This window comes from Mytilus californianus, unplaced genomic scaffold (genome assembly GCF_021869535.1).
Source record: "Mytilus californianus isolate M0D057914Y unplaced genomic scaffold, xbMytCali1.0.p SCAF_7, whole genome shotgun sequence".
Classification (NCBI taxonomy): domain Eukaryota; kingdom Metazoa; phylum Mollusca; class Bivalvia; order Mytilida; family Mytilidae; genus Mytilus; species Mytilus californianus.
In genome coordinates, this window is record NW_026262723.1 from 2911066 (window position 1) to 2929169 (window position 18104).

Here is an 18104-nt window from a genome sequence, read left to right on the forward strand (position 1 = left end):
AAGAAGTCACTGGATCGCTTCGGTTAAAATTATTTCAAGTTGCGACATGTGGCAAGGAACATTTAAAAAAAAAACATTTGCCGCTAACTTATATAGTTTATGAAGAGTAGCGATAACAATGGTTTTTGTAATTGGGGAGATAACTCCTATAAGGTAAATAGTACACTTTGGTGCCCCTAATACAAGATAGCTTTTATTAACCCGATACTTGGTACCAAAGATCATTTTGATATGTTGCGTACTTTTTTTGACTTTTGACTTTGAAAACGGCGGAGGAAAAAGAATAATAATAATAATAATAAACAAACGAAATACAGTAAGGTCTTTCCATTAAGAAAGGAAAGACCTTAATAATGACCGACGAATATCAAGAACTTCGTCAGTGATTGTCTTTATTTTATATCCACATTTTTTAATTGATCTTGATGTCAGATCTTTGATAGCTTTGTGTTGATCTCTTTGTATCAATATGGTTTTATGTGTCGTTGGGTTGCCTTTTGGTTGAAGTATAGAACACATCACCCTGTATTCATATTTCTCAGGATAAATGTTTTGACTACAGAATTATGAGTGGTTCGAGCAGTTGACTAGTATGCATATTTTTTTCCAAGCGTGATATGTTATTTGATCTCGATGATATGTTTTTCAAGCTTTTCATAACGTGTCGATATATCAAAAAAAAAATTATTTTCGTTTTGTTTTCAGTTTATTTGCATTGAAGTGTAAATATACACACTAGGCAGACAGAGTATTGTAAATGACCATGTGTTATTTTTTCTTCAATCGATTTGTCTGGTAAAGTTAAAAGTTCAAATAATATCATACGTTTGTTCACAATACATGTATGTCTGGTTTCTAAAGCTTAATATAAGTATCTTTTTTATCTTTTTTGTTCAGATATTGATTTCACAGCAAAGTCAAGAAATGGTGTTTAATTTTGTTTGCTGTGATATTTGTATTGGTTACAATGCCTTTATATCTGCAGTGATATTTGTATTGGTTACTATACCTTTGCGATAGTTCAATCAAAAAATTTTGAATTAAATTCCCTGAATCATCATAATATTTTTAGTATCTATTATGAAAAGCTAGGAGGTTGATTCTTTGAATTAAAATAGTTGTTGTTTTATTGGATATAAAGTTTGTTTATTTTTCTGTATTAATCAAACAATGTTTTCAATAACCCATATGGTTGATTACATTTTAAGTAAATGTTATCAATATGATAAAATAATTGTTAAAAACAAATTTCTTTAAAAGGGTTATTTGAGGAAATTGAACTCAATGGATCGACAACGATAAAGAAATGTAGTCACTGTATAGAATGCATCTATTAATACGAAAATGCGTCCTCTTGTAGTAGTTCTGCGACCATCAGCAGGAAGGGGATTTTAAAAATAAATAATTGGTTTGGTAAGAACTGAAACAAATAACTTTGCTAAAGACAGAATGAAAATAAATATTATGCAACACAAAATGCACGAAACAAATGTGTGCAAAAGTACAAATAAATTTTCGCGCGGCGATAGCGCTAAAACAAAGAGAACATCAATCATACGTAGCAACAGACGAAAATAAATTATTTATCCGGAAAAAGTCCTCCTGAAGCCCCCTCCCTTCCAGAATATCAAATGATCGTCTCCTTAGTACAATTCACGATCCTCTTGTTCATAACTGGATATCCCAATTCCTGCTAGTATAGATATTTGAATTCTAATTTGTAATTTATTTCAATTTGTATGATCAAAATTCCAATTTTTACTGGTAGATATTGGAATTCCAATTTTTACTGTAACATATGCATGAAGTAATTATAAGTGACTGAATTAAACTCGTTTAAAGGACTTATTTTAATATCACTATGAACACATAACAAATGAATTAAAGAATAGCTTCAGTCTCTAGAATCTATACTCAACGACCGAATATAAAATATCGGTAAGTAACCATCAGTCTATACTCAACGACCAAACATAAAATATCGGTAAGTTACCATCAGTCTATACTGAAAAACCAAACACAAAATATCAGTAAGTAACCACCAGTTTATACTCAGCGACCAAACATAAACTTTCGGTACGTAACCATCAGTCTATACTCAACGACCAAACATAAAATGTCGGCAAGTAACCATCAGTCTATACTAAACGATCAAAAATAAAATATCGGTAAGTAACCATCAGTCTATACTGAACGACCAAACATAAATTATCGGTAAGTAACCATCAGTCTATACTGAACGACCAAACATAACATATCGGTAAGTAACCATCAGTCTAAACTGAATGACTAAACATACAATATAGGTTAGCAACCATTAGTCTACACTGAACGACCAAACATAAAATATCGGTAAGTAACCATCAGTCTATACTGAACGATAAAACATAAAATATCGGTAAGTAACCATCAGTCTATACTCATCGACCAAACATAAAATATCAGTTAGTAACCAGCAGTCTATAGATACTGAACGACCAAACATAAAATATCGGTAAGATACCATTAGTCTAAAGGTGCGTCTTCATGGTTCGATATTCCATCCGATTTCTATCCGATTTATTCATATCAATAATGTCGTTTCGACGGAAATCGCACCGTTTGAACACTTAAACCTGATGTCGATTGGTTAATCAAAATGTCGTTTCAAAATCGATTGGTACCCATTTTCATCCGACAAATATGAACGGAGAAACGAAAAATTTTGGCGTTGATACCAAAAAGCTGTGTAAAAAAACAAAAAAACAAAGAAAAAAATAAATTAAAGTAACACACATGTGCAGAACACTTGGTTCAGAACCTCCACCCTTTTCTTCTTTACTAACAGTGTTTATCTGTTGATATGCATGCTGATTTTTTTATAGTGCGAAAAAAAATTGATTTTTGTACCTGCATTATGTTTTGTAGAATATTCATTTTCATCATGTCTTGTGCAAGGTTATCTATTTTCAGCTCTAAACGCAATATTTCGCTAGACAAACTACATTCATCGAGCGTGCATCTATCAAACATTATTAAAGTATAAAAATCAGAAGATGTGGTATGATGGTCAACGGCTTCAACAATGAGCAAAACCTACTGTTCCACACCAGTCATGAGTATTTCAGTAAAACTTATGATTGCTTTGAATCGTAAGATTTTTTGTAAAAAGAGCCACAGACCTCCAGCTAAGTTCACTTTGCAGATTTGTATATATATTTATATATAATCGAGCTTGATATATTGAAAAATGTGATTTAATGTTTTTTTTGTTTTTTGCCCTGTCTGTTTGTTCATTTATTGTTAGTTTTTTATTTGTATTTATTTGTTTTTCCTCGTATTTATTTATTTCATATTTCTTATACTTATCACTTATCATAACATCATGGATGAAGAAAACAAAGGGTTAATTGTATGTACGTGAAATGTATTGCTATTTGGTTCTTTTTATATGTTTCCATGCATTGAAGTCGTCATACTCTGTATTTCATGTATATGTAGTCAAATTTTGTTCCAATGAAATATGTTTTCAAACTGGACTAAGTAGTTTTCTCGTTTGAATTGTTTTAAATTTTTCATATCCGTATCGCGGGGTCTTTTATCGCTTGCTATGCGGTATAGGTTTTGCTCATTGTTGAAGCCGTACGGTGAACATATTCATTTGTAGTTGCTTACCTTAACGTCATATGTTCTCTGGTGGAGAGTTGTCTCATTGACAATCATACCACATCTTCTAATTTTTATACTTTAATAATTTTTTCTGTTCTAGAGATTGATTTTAAACAAAGTTGAAAAATAGCATCCAACGAAGACATCACGTGCACCATCATGACCAGTTCGTTCTTTTTTTTTTACTTTTACTTTATCTTAACTTCATATATAATGCATGTTATGTCTAATACTGTATAATGTTATATTATTGTACTGTTATATATATGTTCTTAAAAGAAGAGTATAACTGTAGATTACATTAAGTGTGTTGTAATTAAATTCAAACTAGACAGACCTCCAGCTAACTTCACTTGGCAAATTTTACGTCATGGATTATATAGAGATTAATACACGGCCTTTTCCATATCGGCCGGGGTATCATCCCGAGACCCCCATATCAGCCCGAGACGTAGTCGAAGTGCTGATATGGGTCGAGGGATGATACCCGGGCCGATATTGAAAAGGCCATGTATTAATCTCTTTATCATATACTTCCGAAAATAAAGAAGATTGACACAGGAAGCTGATATAGATTTACTGCCCGGGCGGTTACGGCCATATCAGCCCGGATAGTGACGTCATTGGGCTGATACGGGGTTATCAGACCGGGTGTGCAAATACGACTTGTTTTCTTCCGGGGTTACACATATGCAAAAAGCACTGTATTACGCATGAAGTATATGATAAAATGTTTTATTAATCGAATCAATTAAACTCATTTGACAATATTCAGAACTATGAATATATAATAATAGTACTCTGTAACATTACGATTAACGAAGAATAATACTTGTGGGTGTGTCTATTACACCAGCTTAAAACTTGTACAAGAAGCAGATTGTGCATGTTAAAATAAATATTTACTTTCAGTAATGGAACTTTACAAAGACTGTTAATGATACTGATTACTACAAACACACAATAATTAATAATTGATAAGATTTAATCACTTTGTAAAAATATTAAGACCAAACAAAAGTAAATAAATATCGTAACAATATTTTGAATAGAAATGATTATCGGATATTTGATTGTTGATAAAGTTTACTGTGTAAATTTACTGATCAGGAATGATGGAATACGTAGATTGATTAATTGGTTTTTTGCTTGATGAATGTCCAGTGACAAATATTTCATGCATATGAGATACGATATAATGAAATATCTCATGTAATATATACCCCTGTCTACTTGTCATGGTGTTACTCGTCCGGTCGAGATGGGAACGTTAAATCTGATTCCCCGTGAAGGGTGAGTTCCATACTCCCTGCACGTCAAAGAACCTTTGCAATAACTGTAAAGTGTCAGTTGGAAGCCTAGTGCAAGGTAGAATTTTTCCATCTATCCAACATGCCCTCATTTTCCAGGAGCAGTCCTAATTTCCCGCCCTTTATTGGCCAACAAATCTTGCATAACATATCTACTGTAACAACTTTTCATTGTCCTGAATACGCATTAACCATTTATTGAAATGTTTATTTATTTGTATAGTGATTAAGATTTTAAAACAATGTTGACTGTTGTACCACAATTTTTTACCTTTTTACCTAGTATGTCTGTTTGTTTTGCTCATACGTTTTTGTCAATATAATGGAATTCTATGCGACTGTCAAACATGGTTTATGTGTTTGAGATTTTGATTTTGCCATTTGATAAAGGACTTTCCGTTTTGAATTTTCATTGGAGTTCAGTATTTTTGTTTTTTCACATTTACCACTGTTAAGGAAGTAATATTTAACCAATCAATCAATTTTGTTGTGGGTAAAACTATTTATTAAGTTTATGAAGTCCAATATAAATATATCACAGTAAGATAAATACTAATAATATGATAACTAGGACAGTCAGCTTTACTCGGCTTAATATCGGTATACAATGCTACTAGTAGACTCAGCCTAGCGTATACAATGATTGATATAATTTCAGTAACTAAATTTCCTGAATCCTTATTACATAAAATAAAGGGATATATATTAATTTATTTATTAAACTTATTGATTTCAAATCAGATGTGCAGTCATCCTTTTTCTTATCGCCATCGCAAATGTGTGCTTTTTTATAGCCATATCAGTTCCAAATAATTATACGAATGAAAGTTGGCCTACTGGGTAATTAAGTCGATCTACCACACATATCTGTTTTACATCATCTCTTAGAATTTATGTTTGGTAAATTAATAATTCAGTTGTTAATCTATTGTTTTTTTAACTTTTCATAATATTGTGTATTATATCCCTCGTTTTTTTATATATCAATATATTTTTTTTCTTTAATTTGTGCATTTTGTTCAATTCGTTTTATTTTTATTTTTGTTCTGTAAATTTCATAAAACGCAAGGCAAAAGTCAATTATATCTAAATTAAATGCCTAAAAAGGTGTAGGCAGAGCAGAACCTGCGAGACGCTTATTTGTAGTCAAGGTCGTTAATCAACCCCGTTGTAGTCAAAATATCCTTAAACATGTATATATATATATATATTGCTAGTCAAATGCGTTTTGTTAAAATATACTTTTTCACTCATTTGGTCTTTTGGAAAATGTTGTTTGTGCTGTATTTAGACCCCTCTACCAAGAAATTTGTTTTGCATGCTCACGAATAAAATTGCGGTTTTTATCCAACGCAATCATAGGTTTGAACGTTGTTTTCAATTTAGACTTGTTTATATATATACAATAAAATTGAGAATGAAAATAGGGAATGTGTCAAAGAGACAACAATTCGACCATAGAGCAGACAACAGCCGAAGGCCACCAATGGGTCTTCAATGCAGCGAGAAACTCCCGCACCCGGAGGCGTCCTTCAGCTGGCCCCTAAACAAATATGTATACTAGTTCAGTGATAATGGACGTCATACTAAACTCCAAATTATACACAAGAAACTAAAATTAAAAATGATAAAAGACTAACAAAGGCCAGAGGCTCCTGACTTGGGACAGGCGCAAAAATGTGGCGGGGTTAAACATGTTTTTGAGATCTCAACCCTCCCCCTATACCTCTAGCCAATGTAGAAAAAACAAACGCACAATAGTACGCACAGTAAAACTCAGTTTAAGAGAAGTCCGAGTCCGATGTCAGAATAGGAAACAAAAGAAAATAAACAAAATGACAATAATACATAAATAACAACAGACTACTAACAGTTACTGACATGCCAGCTCCAGACCTCAATTAAACTGATTGAAAGATTATGTCTTCATCATATGAATATCAGGCACAATTCCTCCTGTTAGGGGTTTAGTATTATACCATCATAAAATATATGAGAAGAACATAACCCGTGTCATGCCAACAACTGGTTTTAGAATAAATATGTTTAATTCCGATGCAAAGACCCTATAAGTGAATCAATATTAAAGCCAAAATATGCAATCTTTAATGACCTGACAACAGTATCGTAACTATATTAGTCTAAATTGAACACAACGTTCAAACCTATGATTGCGTTGGATTAAACACAATTTTTATACGTGTGCATGCAAAACAAATTTCTTGGTAGAGGGGTCTAAATACAGCACAAACAACATTTTCCAAAAGACCAAATGAGTGAAAAAGTATATTTTTACAAAACACATTTGACTAGCAGGTCGAACAACTGATGTTCTTAAACCCTGCTGATTTGTACACCATATCCGGATTTCGACAATTAATGTCTCTTCAGTGATGTTAGGAATCGAAACGATATTTGGAAGGCCATATAATTTACCTCAATTTAGGATAGACTTTTGAATTTTGAAAGAGTCAAAATAGGATGAACGGATCATATAAACCCGAAGGCAAATATAATACAAGCCCAAATCGCCAATGGCAGTCAGCAGGGTTTAAAAACATTCAGTTGTTCGACCTGCTAGTCAAATGCGTTTTGTTAAAATATACTTTTTCACTCATTTGGTCTTTTGGAAAATGTTGTTTGTGCTATATATAGATTCTACCACTGCATCGAGTGTGATACGATATTTATCCACTCGAGACAGTTAAATTTTCAAATTTAAAACGCGAGGCTCGCCGAGCGTTTTAAATATTTAAAATTTAACTGTCGAGAGTGGATAAATATCGTATTACACGAGATTTGGTGGTGGAATCTATTTCTCTAATGATTTTCAAACAATATGCAGGCAAACTTATTTCGTCTTTTCAAATGATCTGTAAAAAGAAGTGTTCTTTCTATGTGACGTCATCAGGCATGGTCGCCTTTTGTCATGTCGTCACAATAGGACATTCAGAGGAAAGCAAGTAAATTCGACGTCATAATCGGATTTTATCCAATGAAGAACTGAGATCAAACGAACCACACGTTGATTAAATTTTTTTTATACAATGGGTGCAGAAAGGGATAAATTGACGAAGAATTAGAGAAATATATATATAATAACGTCTAAACAAGTGACAACTCTACGACAGATCCATCCATTGAATACACGGCTAAAAACACATATTATATTCATAATTACTCTAAATATCAGCACAATGTAAAATCTGCAAATTTGCGGAAGCAAATTTTTGTTCTTCCATCGCCGGGATTCGAACTGATGCTATTCGGATATCGAGACAACACCGCCAGCACTGTGACCAGCGCTCAAGACCACTCGGCGGGCGTATGACATTTGCGCCGATTTTATAAATTTTCAATCTTTCATTTGCGTCGATTTAGTTGTTTCAATTTCGCCAATTCAATAATTTTAAGTTCCATTTGCTCCTTTTTGTATTTTAGTGCTGTAAATAGATTTTTATATCATTTGATATTTTATTGCTATACTCAGTTATTTTAGTGGATGTAAACAGAGTGCTTTTTTTAACCTTAAAATTGACTTGTTTTGCTCGAAATCCTACTTCCACCTCCCCATTGTGGCAGGGGGAAACAGTTATATGCATGTTTTAATTAATAATTCATAACATAATATGTATAACTGGCTAGCGGAAGAGGTTTATAGTGATAAATAAAAACAGTTTTTACCTGTAATTTACCTGTAAAACAATCGGCGCAAATAAAAGAAAAAATCGGCGCAAGTGAAAGAAAAAATCGGCGCAAGTGAAATGCAGATCGGCGCAAATGCAAAACGCCGCACTCGGCCACCTAGATGGCCTAGTGTTACCTTTCCTCGTTAGTAGAATCTAGAAGGTTGTGGCACAGTACATGATATATTAGGCATGGAGATGGAATTGATTGCAGATTAGCTAAATTGTCTGTCGTAAAGGATCGTAAGATGCAGTCACAGAAATAATTATTTGATAAGTACGTCTAAACAAGATTTTCAGATTTAACATTGTTGTGCTGATATTTAGAGTAATTATGAATATAATATGTGTTTTCAGCCGTGTATCACCTTCACTGGTGATCCAATGCATGGATCTGTCGTAGAGTTGTCACTTGTATATATATATATTTGAAATTGTAACTTATTAACCGGTTATGTGCTCTTCTTGCACATACTGCCTTGAAGTTCTCATATTACGGTCAGGAATCTGAGCGATGTTAATTTCTCCTGTTATTTCCACTAGCGGTAAATTATATCTCTTTATTATGATACATGTAGTTAATGATTTGTTCTTTTTACCTAGTAATGTTACGATGTTTTGCAGTTTCTACTTTTAATTTTTCTCGATTTATCTCCAACCTAGAGTTGCAATATTTCAATAGACGGCGTTTCTTCTTTTGTTTCTTCCGCAAAAAATTGTAGATCTGCTGGTATTCTACTATTGTTGAATTGATTGTATGTAGACTGTCAGATCTTGTGTTTATTCCCGGAGAAACCGATCTCAACTGTGCCTCTATATTAGCCAGATCCATTGCATTTCCATCGTGTGCAGTATGGCGGATGTCATGCGACCTACTGACTTGATTTATCGGGACGACGGGCCAATGGATTTTGAATTCTTCACACAATACACTTATAATTCTATAAAACAGCATTAAAAGCAGCAAAACATTTTTGGTGATAAAAAATAATGTACTGTACGAAGTAATATTATGCGTAGCAATGGTATATGCTCGCATTATCAAGAACGGTAACTCCTCCATAAAGACAGAAATCGTGCAACACCAGACATCTGTTCCAAGAAATATTTTTTTAATTTGAATGATTCGTCCTGGAGAACTGTTCTCACTTGTACTTTGAGTTTCTGTAAGCACAAATGTAAACTGGACTACGCTTACACTCCAAGTTGTCAAAATTGCAAAGACCAGACTTTTATCCGCGCGGACTTTTGTCTCATTTATGAGAGTAAAAAAGTCCGTTACGTCACATGCCTTTCCTATCAAAAGAAGCAATAGACTAGACAATTTGTCTCGTGATAAAGAACCCTTTGGTAGCAACCATCTTCCGAATATTATACAAAGTAGAAATGTTTGTTCCAAACCAAAAATCCATGTTTCATCGTTAAGATATATAGGTATGATAGACTGCAATATAAAAACAATGGTAGCAAAAATATGGCTATATAGACTAGTATATGACGTCTTTATACTTAATCCTTAGGATGCGTACTGATTGATACTTTTAAATCTTGAAGAACGAGATTTATTTTTTAGTGGTAATTAGCTTTGAACTAGCATTTAGTAACTGCGAGTACTCTTATATCGGTGCTTCGTGTCCATTGTTCTATGTTTGTTATTTTTGCGCTCCGTGCCGATCTATTGAGTTACGCTGATTGCATCTGATACGAGGAGGGTTGAACGCTCACAAACATGTTGTACCTCGCCACATTCTTTATGTGCCTTTCCCTAGTCAGGAGCCTGTAATTCAATGGTTGTCGTAGGTTCATGTTTGTCTTATTTGTTTTTCGTTCATTCTACTGTTATAAATAACTTAAGGCCGTTAGATTTCTTGTTTAAATAATTTTACAGTTTTCATGTCGGGGTCTTTTATAGCTAACTATTCGGTATTGAGTTTGCTCATTGTCGAAAGCCGTACGGTGGTCATTTATGTTAATACCTAGTTCATTTGAACACTGTTGGATATTGGTCTCATTAGCAATCATACCACATATTCATATTTTAATACTATCAAATAGAGAGTAGAAATATAAAGATTTCAAGGATTTTATCCGCAGATATACAAAAGTGAACATTAAGTATTTGTTTTAAATATTTTAACCTTATATACAAAAAAATAATTTTATAAGGAAAATATATGGAATAAATTATTCCCATGATGTTTTATTTACATGTAACTTTGGATCGTCCTAAATGTGAATGAAATATTTGCCACTGGGCGTTTAACGAACACCAATTAATCGATGTTTGAACGCTCGAAGATTATTACTTGAATGGATAATCGATTATATTTTAATAATCGAAATATAGAGTGCGTAGTCAAAGGTTGTATTTTTATTATGTTTATAAATTCCTTTTGTTTTTAATGAGAAAGAATACAAACTTTAACTTTTATTTTCCATTTTTTGTATTTACCAATATATCAGAATGGAATATAATCGATTAACTAATTGTTAGCCGATTTTGATTCCCCGATCTGTTGAGTATGCAAACTCTGGCAATGGTAAAACGTATGGATGAACTAGTCTAAGAATACAGTACTAATTATTAAGACGACATGTTATCGGGATTTCTTAAGTCCATCTACATTTGAAAATATTAAACACTCATAGTTTTTTTTACTTATCAAAAACCCTTTGTATACAATGTTTTACTGAAAATAACATTGCATAAATTTTGTTCGTTAGGTATAGATTTTCGGATTTTACCCTCATCAGGAACCTTCAGATCTAAACATTTGAAAGCTAGGGATGTATAAATACGAAGAAACGTTTAGGGCTATATGACAAAAAGGAACCTAAAAAGTATAGCCAATTTATCGACTTCGCAAATGGAGTTGGAATCTTAGTTTCTTAACAATTTCGTAGCTTATCAACTTGGAATTTTAGAAAAAATACTAGACACGTATTTTATAAATGATGTCGATCGATACAGAAGCACTGACTTCTGAGGTTAGTTAATGGTATAGATTATACTGATTGTGTAATAACATGTCAACTAGCTAAGTAAATATTTTTGTAGTAAAGTTTGTTTCAATGTAAAGTCAAAATTGTGCTGCATGTATTTTATACACTAAACTTTTAAGGATAAATGTATTCTGGGAGTACTGTGAAAGAATCTATAATTAAATAACATCCATAGAAAAACACTCCAAAAGTCTAGTACTTACATTTGATGCGCCTCTAGATGTTGTATTAGTCGTACTTGATGTAGTATCACGGAAGAGTTCTAGCTGCCATATGGACGGTACATTGACCAACGAATATGTTAGAATGCAGGACGAAAACCTTCAATATGTAAATGAATAAATAGAAGAAAACAAACAAACAGTCTTGTCAATCGCAATGTACATTCAGTACATATACAATAACTTTTGTTATGGAAAATAGGGATGTAGATTTTTTTCCATTGGCATGCATGTTGCTTTTCTTTTATACCACATTCAACATAAAGGGGTAATCTATTTCTGATATGATTAAATAGTGGTAAAATCAAATTTAAAAATGAGGATAAATTATGTTTAATAGATACCAACCGTTTCTTTTATTGTATCCTTGGTCCTTTAGTTCAGTTCGGTGTTTCGAAACTTCATTAATCCGACACCCCAGTAATTATACAATATAATTGATTTGAAATATCAAATAGTTTAAAAATTCCTCGTAATGGGGTCAAATCATCCTGCCAAGTAACCTTGAAAATGCCCTAATTTGGTCCGTGGCTGTATAAATTACTTTTGTGTGCTTTTAAAAAAAAAATGTTTTAAACGCATTTTGAAATGAAATTGTTGGCAAATTATAAATGTTACAAAATTTGTAAGATTTTTACACCTGTTACATATTTATAATGTGTTAATATTATACCCACTCATCTGTTTACTTCTGTGGTACCGACCATGAGCGACCCTCAAGTGTAGCCAAGGTCGTTAAACACACCCCTAGTAGTACTTCAAAACACATAATGATTATGTAGGTTGTTGTCTAGCAAACAAATTAATTAAAACTGAGGCTCCGGACTGTTTTGAATTGTTTGCTGCACGTGAGTTTTGCTCCATGTTGAAGGCTGTTCTTTTGTTTTGTTTTTTGGTTTGTCAAATGCGTGAATGGTTTTTGTTCATATATTAATTCACCATATCTTTTCTGCTGTATTCAGGGTTTGGATTATTTAAGAAAAACGTATATGCCCTCAACAAAAGGAGCCTATTACTAATGGACGAACAGGAGCCCATTACATGTACTAAAAAAGAGACTAGCAGTCTTCAAAATACAGCATGCAAAGAATAAAAATTGAGATGCACGAATATCGCAAAAATTAGGGATTGAACTCTTGTGCTCCACTAGTGACACCCGCCGCCATTTAGTAGCATAAAATTGAGAGGCGAAAGATACCAGAGGGACATTCAAACGCATAAGTCGAAAATAAACTGACAACGCTATGGCTAAAAAGAAAAGGACTAAAAGACAAACAACAGTACACAACACACAACATAGAAAACTAAAAACTGAGCAACACGAACCCTACCAAAAACTGGGGGTGATGTCAGGTGATCCGGAAGGGTAAGCAGATCCTGCTCCACATGTGGCACCCGTCGTGTTGCTCATGTTAGTACGAACCCGGTAATAAGTCTAATTTGGTAGGTCACATTCGGGGAAAAGGGACTGGATTGTAGTTACGACAATTGGAACATATCCGCTATCATCTGTGAAAAGGATATTCCATAACGGTCAACCAACTCGATGGCGTCCGTAAAATTTACAAAGGGATACTTATATTATACCAATAATACATTAGCTGAAATTTAATTGTTGTTTTATATAATACTTTGGATGTTATCATTAGTTATCATTTTATTAGGTTTGCTTATATCTTAATACACATGTATATATCCTGTGGTATATACGAAATTTGTTGTTGATCTTGGTAGATCTTCGGAAACCTCGTTATATTTATCGAAGTTGAACATACATAGACAACATTGCTGAGTACTACATGTACAGGTTTAAACCATCCCGCGCATTGACGTCTGCTGTTATCTTGCTTTGTGGAATGTGCGATGAATATGGATTAAAGTGGAAGTGGGTCATACGGCAATGATTCAGAACCCGAACGACAAAAAAAAGTCTTTGGAACATGACTGGTGTTGTTTCATGTACTAAATGTACAATATTAGGTCAATGCCAGTAAAGGATCATTTTTTTGGAAGAGGTTTTTGAAACTGGGGAAGGGCGATGTTTACCAAGCACTTCAACAGTTATGTACTGAATACAAATAGTTAATATTTGTCCGACATTAACCAAATAGTGTTTTTATTCTGCAACTAAACATTGCTACAAATATGTTTATGAAAATATTAACAGAAAAATGAAACTTATCTTCTATTCCTAAACAAAACAAGAATGTGAATAAAAGTGACGTACGTGACATGAAATCGACATTGCACGAAATATCCCTTTGTTACTATATTTGGTAGGTATAGACAACAGGAAGTGTTCTACCTGCAGTATAAAATGAATCTTATGTTTCATATGTGTTATTTTGAGAATAATAACATTACATGTATATTTCAGAAGAATCCATACTTTTGATTGGCTGGTAACAATCGTGAGGCATTGTAAAAATGTAAAAATAATAATTACATTAGATGTATGTTTCATTATTATATGTTATTTTGATTGGCTAACAGCAATCTCGCGTCATTCTTCATTTCAAAATGAATTTCATGAATTGTACCATACATGATGACACACGTTTCCACAATAAAGTGCACAGGTAAATAAAAGAAAAAAAATGATAGTAATCGTGTTTGCATGATCATAGCGAAAAAATGTAATTATAAGTATTGAATGCTTCTTTCAGTAATTTCATAGGGTTGTAAAAGCGTTGACCGTGAGTACATTTTTAGAGCGCTTCATACAAAATGTACTTCGGTCAACGCTTTTACACCCCAATGAATTTACAAAAAGAAGCATTCAATTCTTAAGTAAAAAAGTATTTAGGAATGCTTTTTGTAATTTTATTGGGATGTAAAATCGTTGACCAAAGCACTCTTTGTATGAAGCGCTTCAAACTAAAAATGTTCGCACGATCAACGCTCTTAAAACCCTGTAAAATTATATTAAGAAATACAAATTGATATTAGAAATCCTAGCGAATATAGGTATTTCTCAATAAAATGCACGTGCTATTCATGATAGCGTCACAACAATGCATAGGAAAACAAACGAGAAGCTTGAAGTACCATAATGCATACTAGAGGCGGATTTAGAGGGTTTGTCCGGAGCCCCCTCCCTTTTGTGAGAAAGATTTGGTTGATTATATAGGAAATCACTGAAGCATGACTGGAGCGGGCTCCCTCTAAGGCAGTCAGTGGACCCCCCCCCCCCCCCCCCCCCTTTATGAAAATTTCTAAATCCGCCACTGCATACGAAGCATATAAATGTAATGATAAGAATTGAATGTTTCCGCGCTTCATACAAGATGTGATACGGTCAACGCTTTAAAACCCCCTTAAAATTACAAAATAAACCGCATTCAATTATTAATTATGGAATATGGCGTTGATGGAAGATCATTGACAGTTTCTATTACTTAATTCAGACAACTGTTATACATGTAGAATGTGGATACTTACAGCTAAATATACAGAATTGTACAGTGTATAGACACCTGTATGTCCATTATTAAAGACTATGCAACTTTGTTGCACTCCAGTTATTTTTGAGCTATCTTTATCGTTTGGGTTGCTGTCTCATTGACGTTTAGGTCACGTCCCCTTTATACTTTTACATTTCATTGATGAATGGTAAACATACATCGAGAACATGTTGAATTATGTCGGGTAGTTGATATAAAATAAGGAGGTGTGATATGATTGTCAATGAGACAACTATTCATCAGAGTTTAAATGACGAAGATAAAATAAATTGGTTTTTTTCTCCTTACCATTTAAATTCGATGCCTTTTCTTTTAACTATTATCCATATTCCTTCAAAGACTATAAATCCGACAAATAAGGAATAGATCCAAAATAAATCATTGTCTCGCACAATACCGACTCGCCATAAAATTATTACGCTGTGTAGCAAATATATACATCTAACAATTAAAGCTTGGGAAATATGCGCTTTCAAATGCACATCCGTATCACAATTCATTTCAAATGAAATGGTAAATATATTATTTTTCTGTAAATATTAACCTAAATAATAATATGTCATGTGATTTGGATAATTTGTTAATAACGATTTTTCTAAGTAAATAATAAATTATTAATCAATTAGTTAATAAGAGTTTTTATAAATAATAGAATAGTTTATTAGTGATTCTTACGATTTTTTATTATACACAATAATAATTGTTTATAATATATTAATAATTATTTCATCAGCCGACTAATCTCTATAGGCACTAATATAAGGGTTAACTGTTATGCCAAATGGTAACATCAAGATATTTTCACTTGAAAGCGTTCTGCTGTAAACATAATAGATATCGTTAAAATGATTTCATCACAATGCGTCTTTAATGATTTTATTACTGTAAATTCAGAAAAAAATTGTCTATCCTATTATGGTATATTTTGTTACTATTGTTACAGGAATAGGATAGACAAATCGAATATTTGACGGAAACGTTTTTAAAAAGTATACAATTACATAATACTTTTACACATAATGAAATGTTTGTTTTTTTGAAGTCATTTAAAGGTTAAAACGTCTTAATATTTGCAATTTAGCATATAAAAAATGCAATACAGCTATCGGTAATAGGATAGACAAAAAGGGTAACAAGATAGAACTTAATATGGGGATATATCGCTAACGTATGTTCCTGTTACCAAAAACAAAACGACAAAAGTAAACCAACATGAGAGGGAATTACTTGATGTTGGGTTTATTAGAAAGATTGAAAAAATGCTTCAAACATTATGAATTGCTATATTAGACTTACGTTGCTGCGACTCTTTTCACAAAAAATCTTACGATAAAAATCGTAAGTTATACTGAAATGTGTAGGACTTACGAGTATTTTTACTCTTAAGATCTTTTGTGAAAAGAGCCGCTGGTGGTTATTTTCAAAGCCTTTGAAAACCAATTTTTAGAGGTATTTTTCAGAATAACACTTGTATTTACCGGATGTAAGCATAGTTCGTGTAATCTTCCAATGTCAAATATTACATAACTATCATGAGGAGAACATTAACTGTAACACGGTGTCGGACGGACCCATCGTGTCGGATTTTTAATGTGTTGTTTACAATGTAACAGTTCTTTGGAAGATATGTCATGCTACTTATATCAAATTATATATGCGTAATTGTATGCAAATATATTTTTCCCATTACATCCGTCTATCTTTTTAAAAAAATTTGGATGCTGTACTTAAGTGAAAAAATATATCATAGAAACTTTTGTTGAAGACCTATTAGTAAGATTAACTGATTATAGTAATGATGGGAAATCTGATAACAATAAGTATCTTTTTGGTCAAAACGTTAACTAAATGCATGGGCTATGAGAGGGTTGAGCGTTTGCAAACATGTTTCACTGAACCACATTCTGTGTATGCCTCTTCCCACGTAAGGAGCCTCAAATTTAGTAGTGTCTATCATATTCTTATTTTTGATTATAATATTTGTTGCGTAACTAAATCAGGATGTTAGTTTACTCGTTTGAATTGTTTTACAATTGTCATATCTTTTTATAGTTTGCTATGAGGTATGGGATTTTCTCATTGCTGAAGGCCATACGTTGACCTATATGTGCTAACTTCTACGTCAGGTCTCCGGTGGAATGTTCTCTCAATGACAATCATATCACATGGTACATCCTCTTATGTTTGTGCCATTGTGTTTTTCAGTTTTCATTGCTTTTAACTCAAACTCGAACTCTAACTCGGTGGTTAGATGAACAGCTGTGAAAGGATAATTATTAACTTAAAGACAGTAGCTAAGAACTATATGATAGGAGCCTGAATAAGATTGGTGAGGTGAGGTGAATTTGTTATGATAGTATTCTGCAACAGTTGTGTGTGTATGGTGTTAACATCACAATATATATTTTTTTAAAGTATACATATACATGTGTACATAATCTTAACCTGCAAACAGTTAAAAAACCAAATATATGGAACAAGATGAGATAGGACGTTTGCGCTTTTGTACCTGTAACAAAAAAGGACAATTGCGCTTAAACAATATGGACATTTGCTCTTTAATCTTTGATATACCTGAACCAAGTTGACCGGACATTTGGGCTTTTCACCTATATAAGTTTACCTGTAATCTTAACCAAATGTATCATAGTCAAGGGATGATATTCACACATTTTGTTTTTAAAAGTTAACCCGTACAGACTACAAAATCAGAAAAATTTTATTCAAGTAAAACAAGGATAAAACGAGGTATAGACTTAACAGGCCCATAAC

At 32.8% G+C, this 18104-nt stretch overlaps 1 protein-coding gene across 1 annotated transcript; it reads right to left on the reverse strand.

The window, feature by feature from the left end:
- Window positions 1-8202: 8202 nt before the first annotated feature.
- On the reverse strand, window positions 8203-17492 carry LOC127708141 (transmembrane protein 26-like). Its single transcript, XM_052212980.1, has 4 exons — window positions 17448-17492; window positions 14096-14169; window positions 11851-11968; window positions 8203-10088 (listed from the first exon to the last, which is right to left on the reverse strand). Exons 1-4 carry the CDS (start codon window positions 17490-17492, stop codon window positions 9240-9242), a joined length of 1086 nt encoding a protein of 361 aa, XP_052068940.1. The 3' UTR covers window positions 8203-9239.
- Window positions 17493-18104: the final 612 nt, after the last annotated feature.

Excerpts from the sequence above, each read along its gene's own strand:
- LOC127708141 (XM_052212980.1), bottom strand. The coding sequence starts at position 17,492 with ATGATTGTCATTGAGAGAACATTCCACCGGAGACCTGACGTAGAA. Across the intron at positions 11,969-14,095 it reads CAATGTCGATTTCATGTCAC|GTTTTCGTCCTGCATTCTAA; the intron begins GTACGTCACTTT and ends TACATATTGAAG. Across the intron at positions 10,089-11,850 it reads CATCTAGAGGCGCATCAAAT|TCTATCATACCTATATATCT; the intron begins GTAAGTACTAGA and ends TTTATATTGCAG.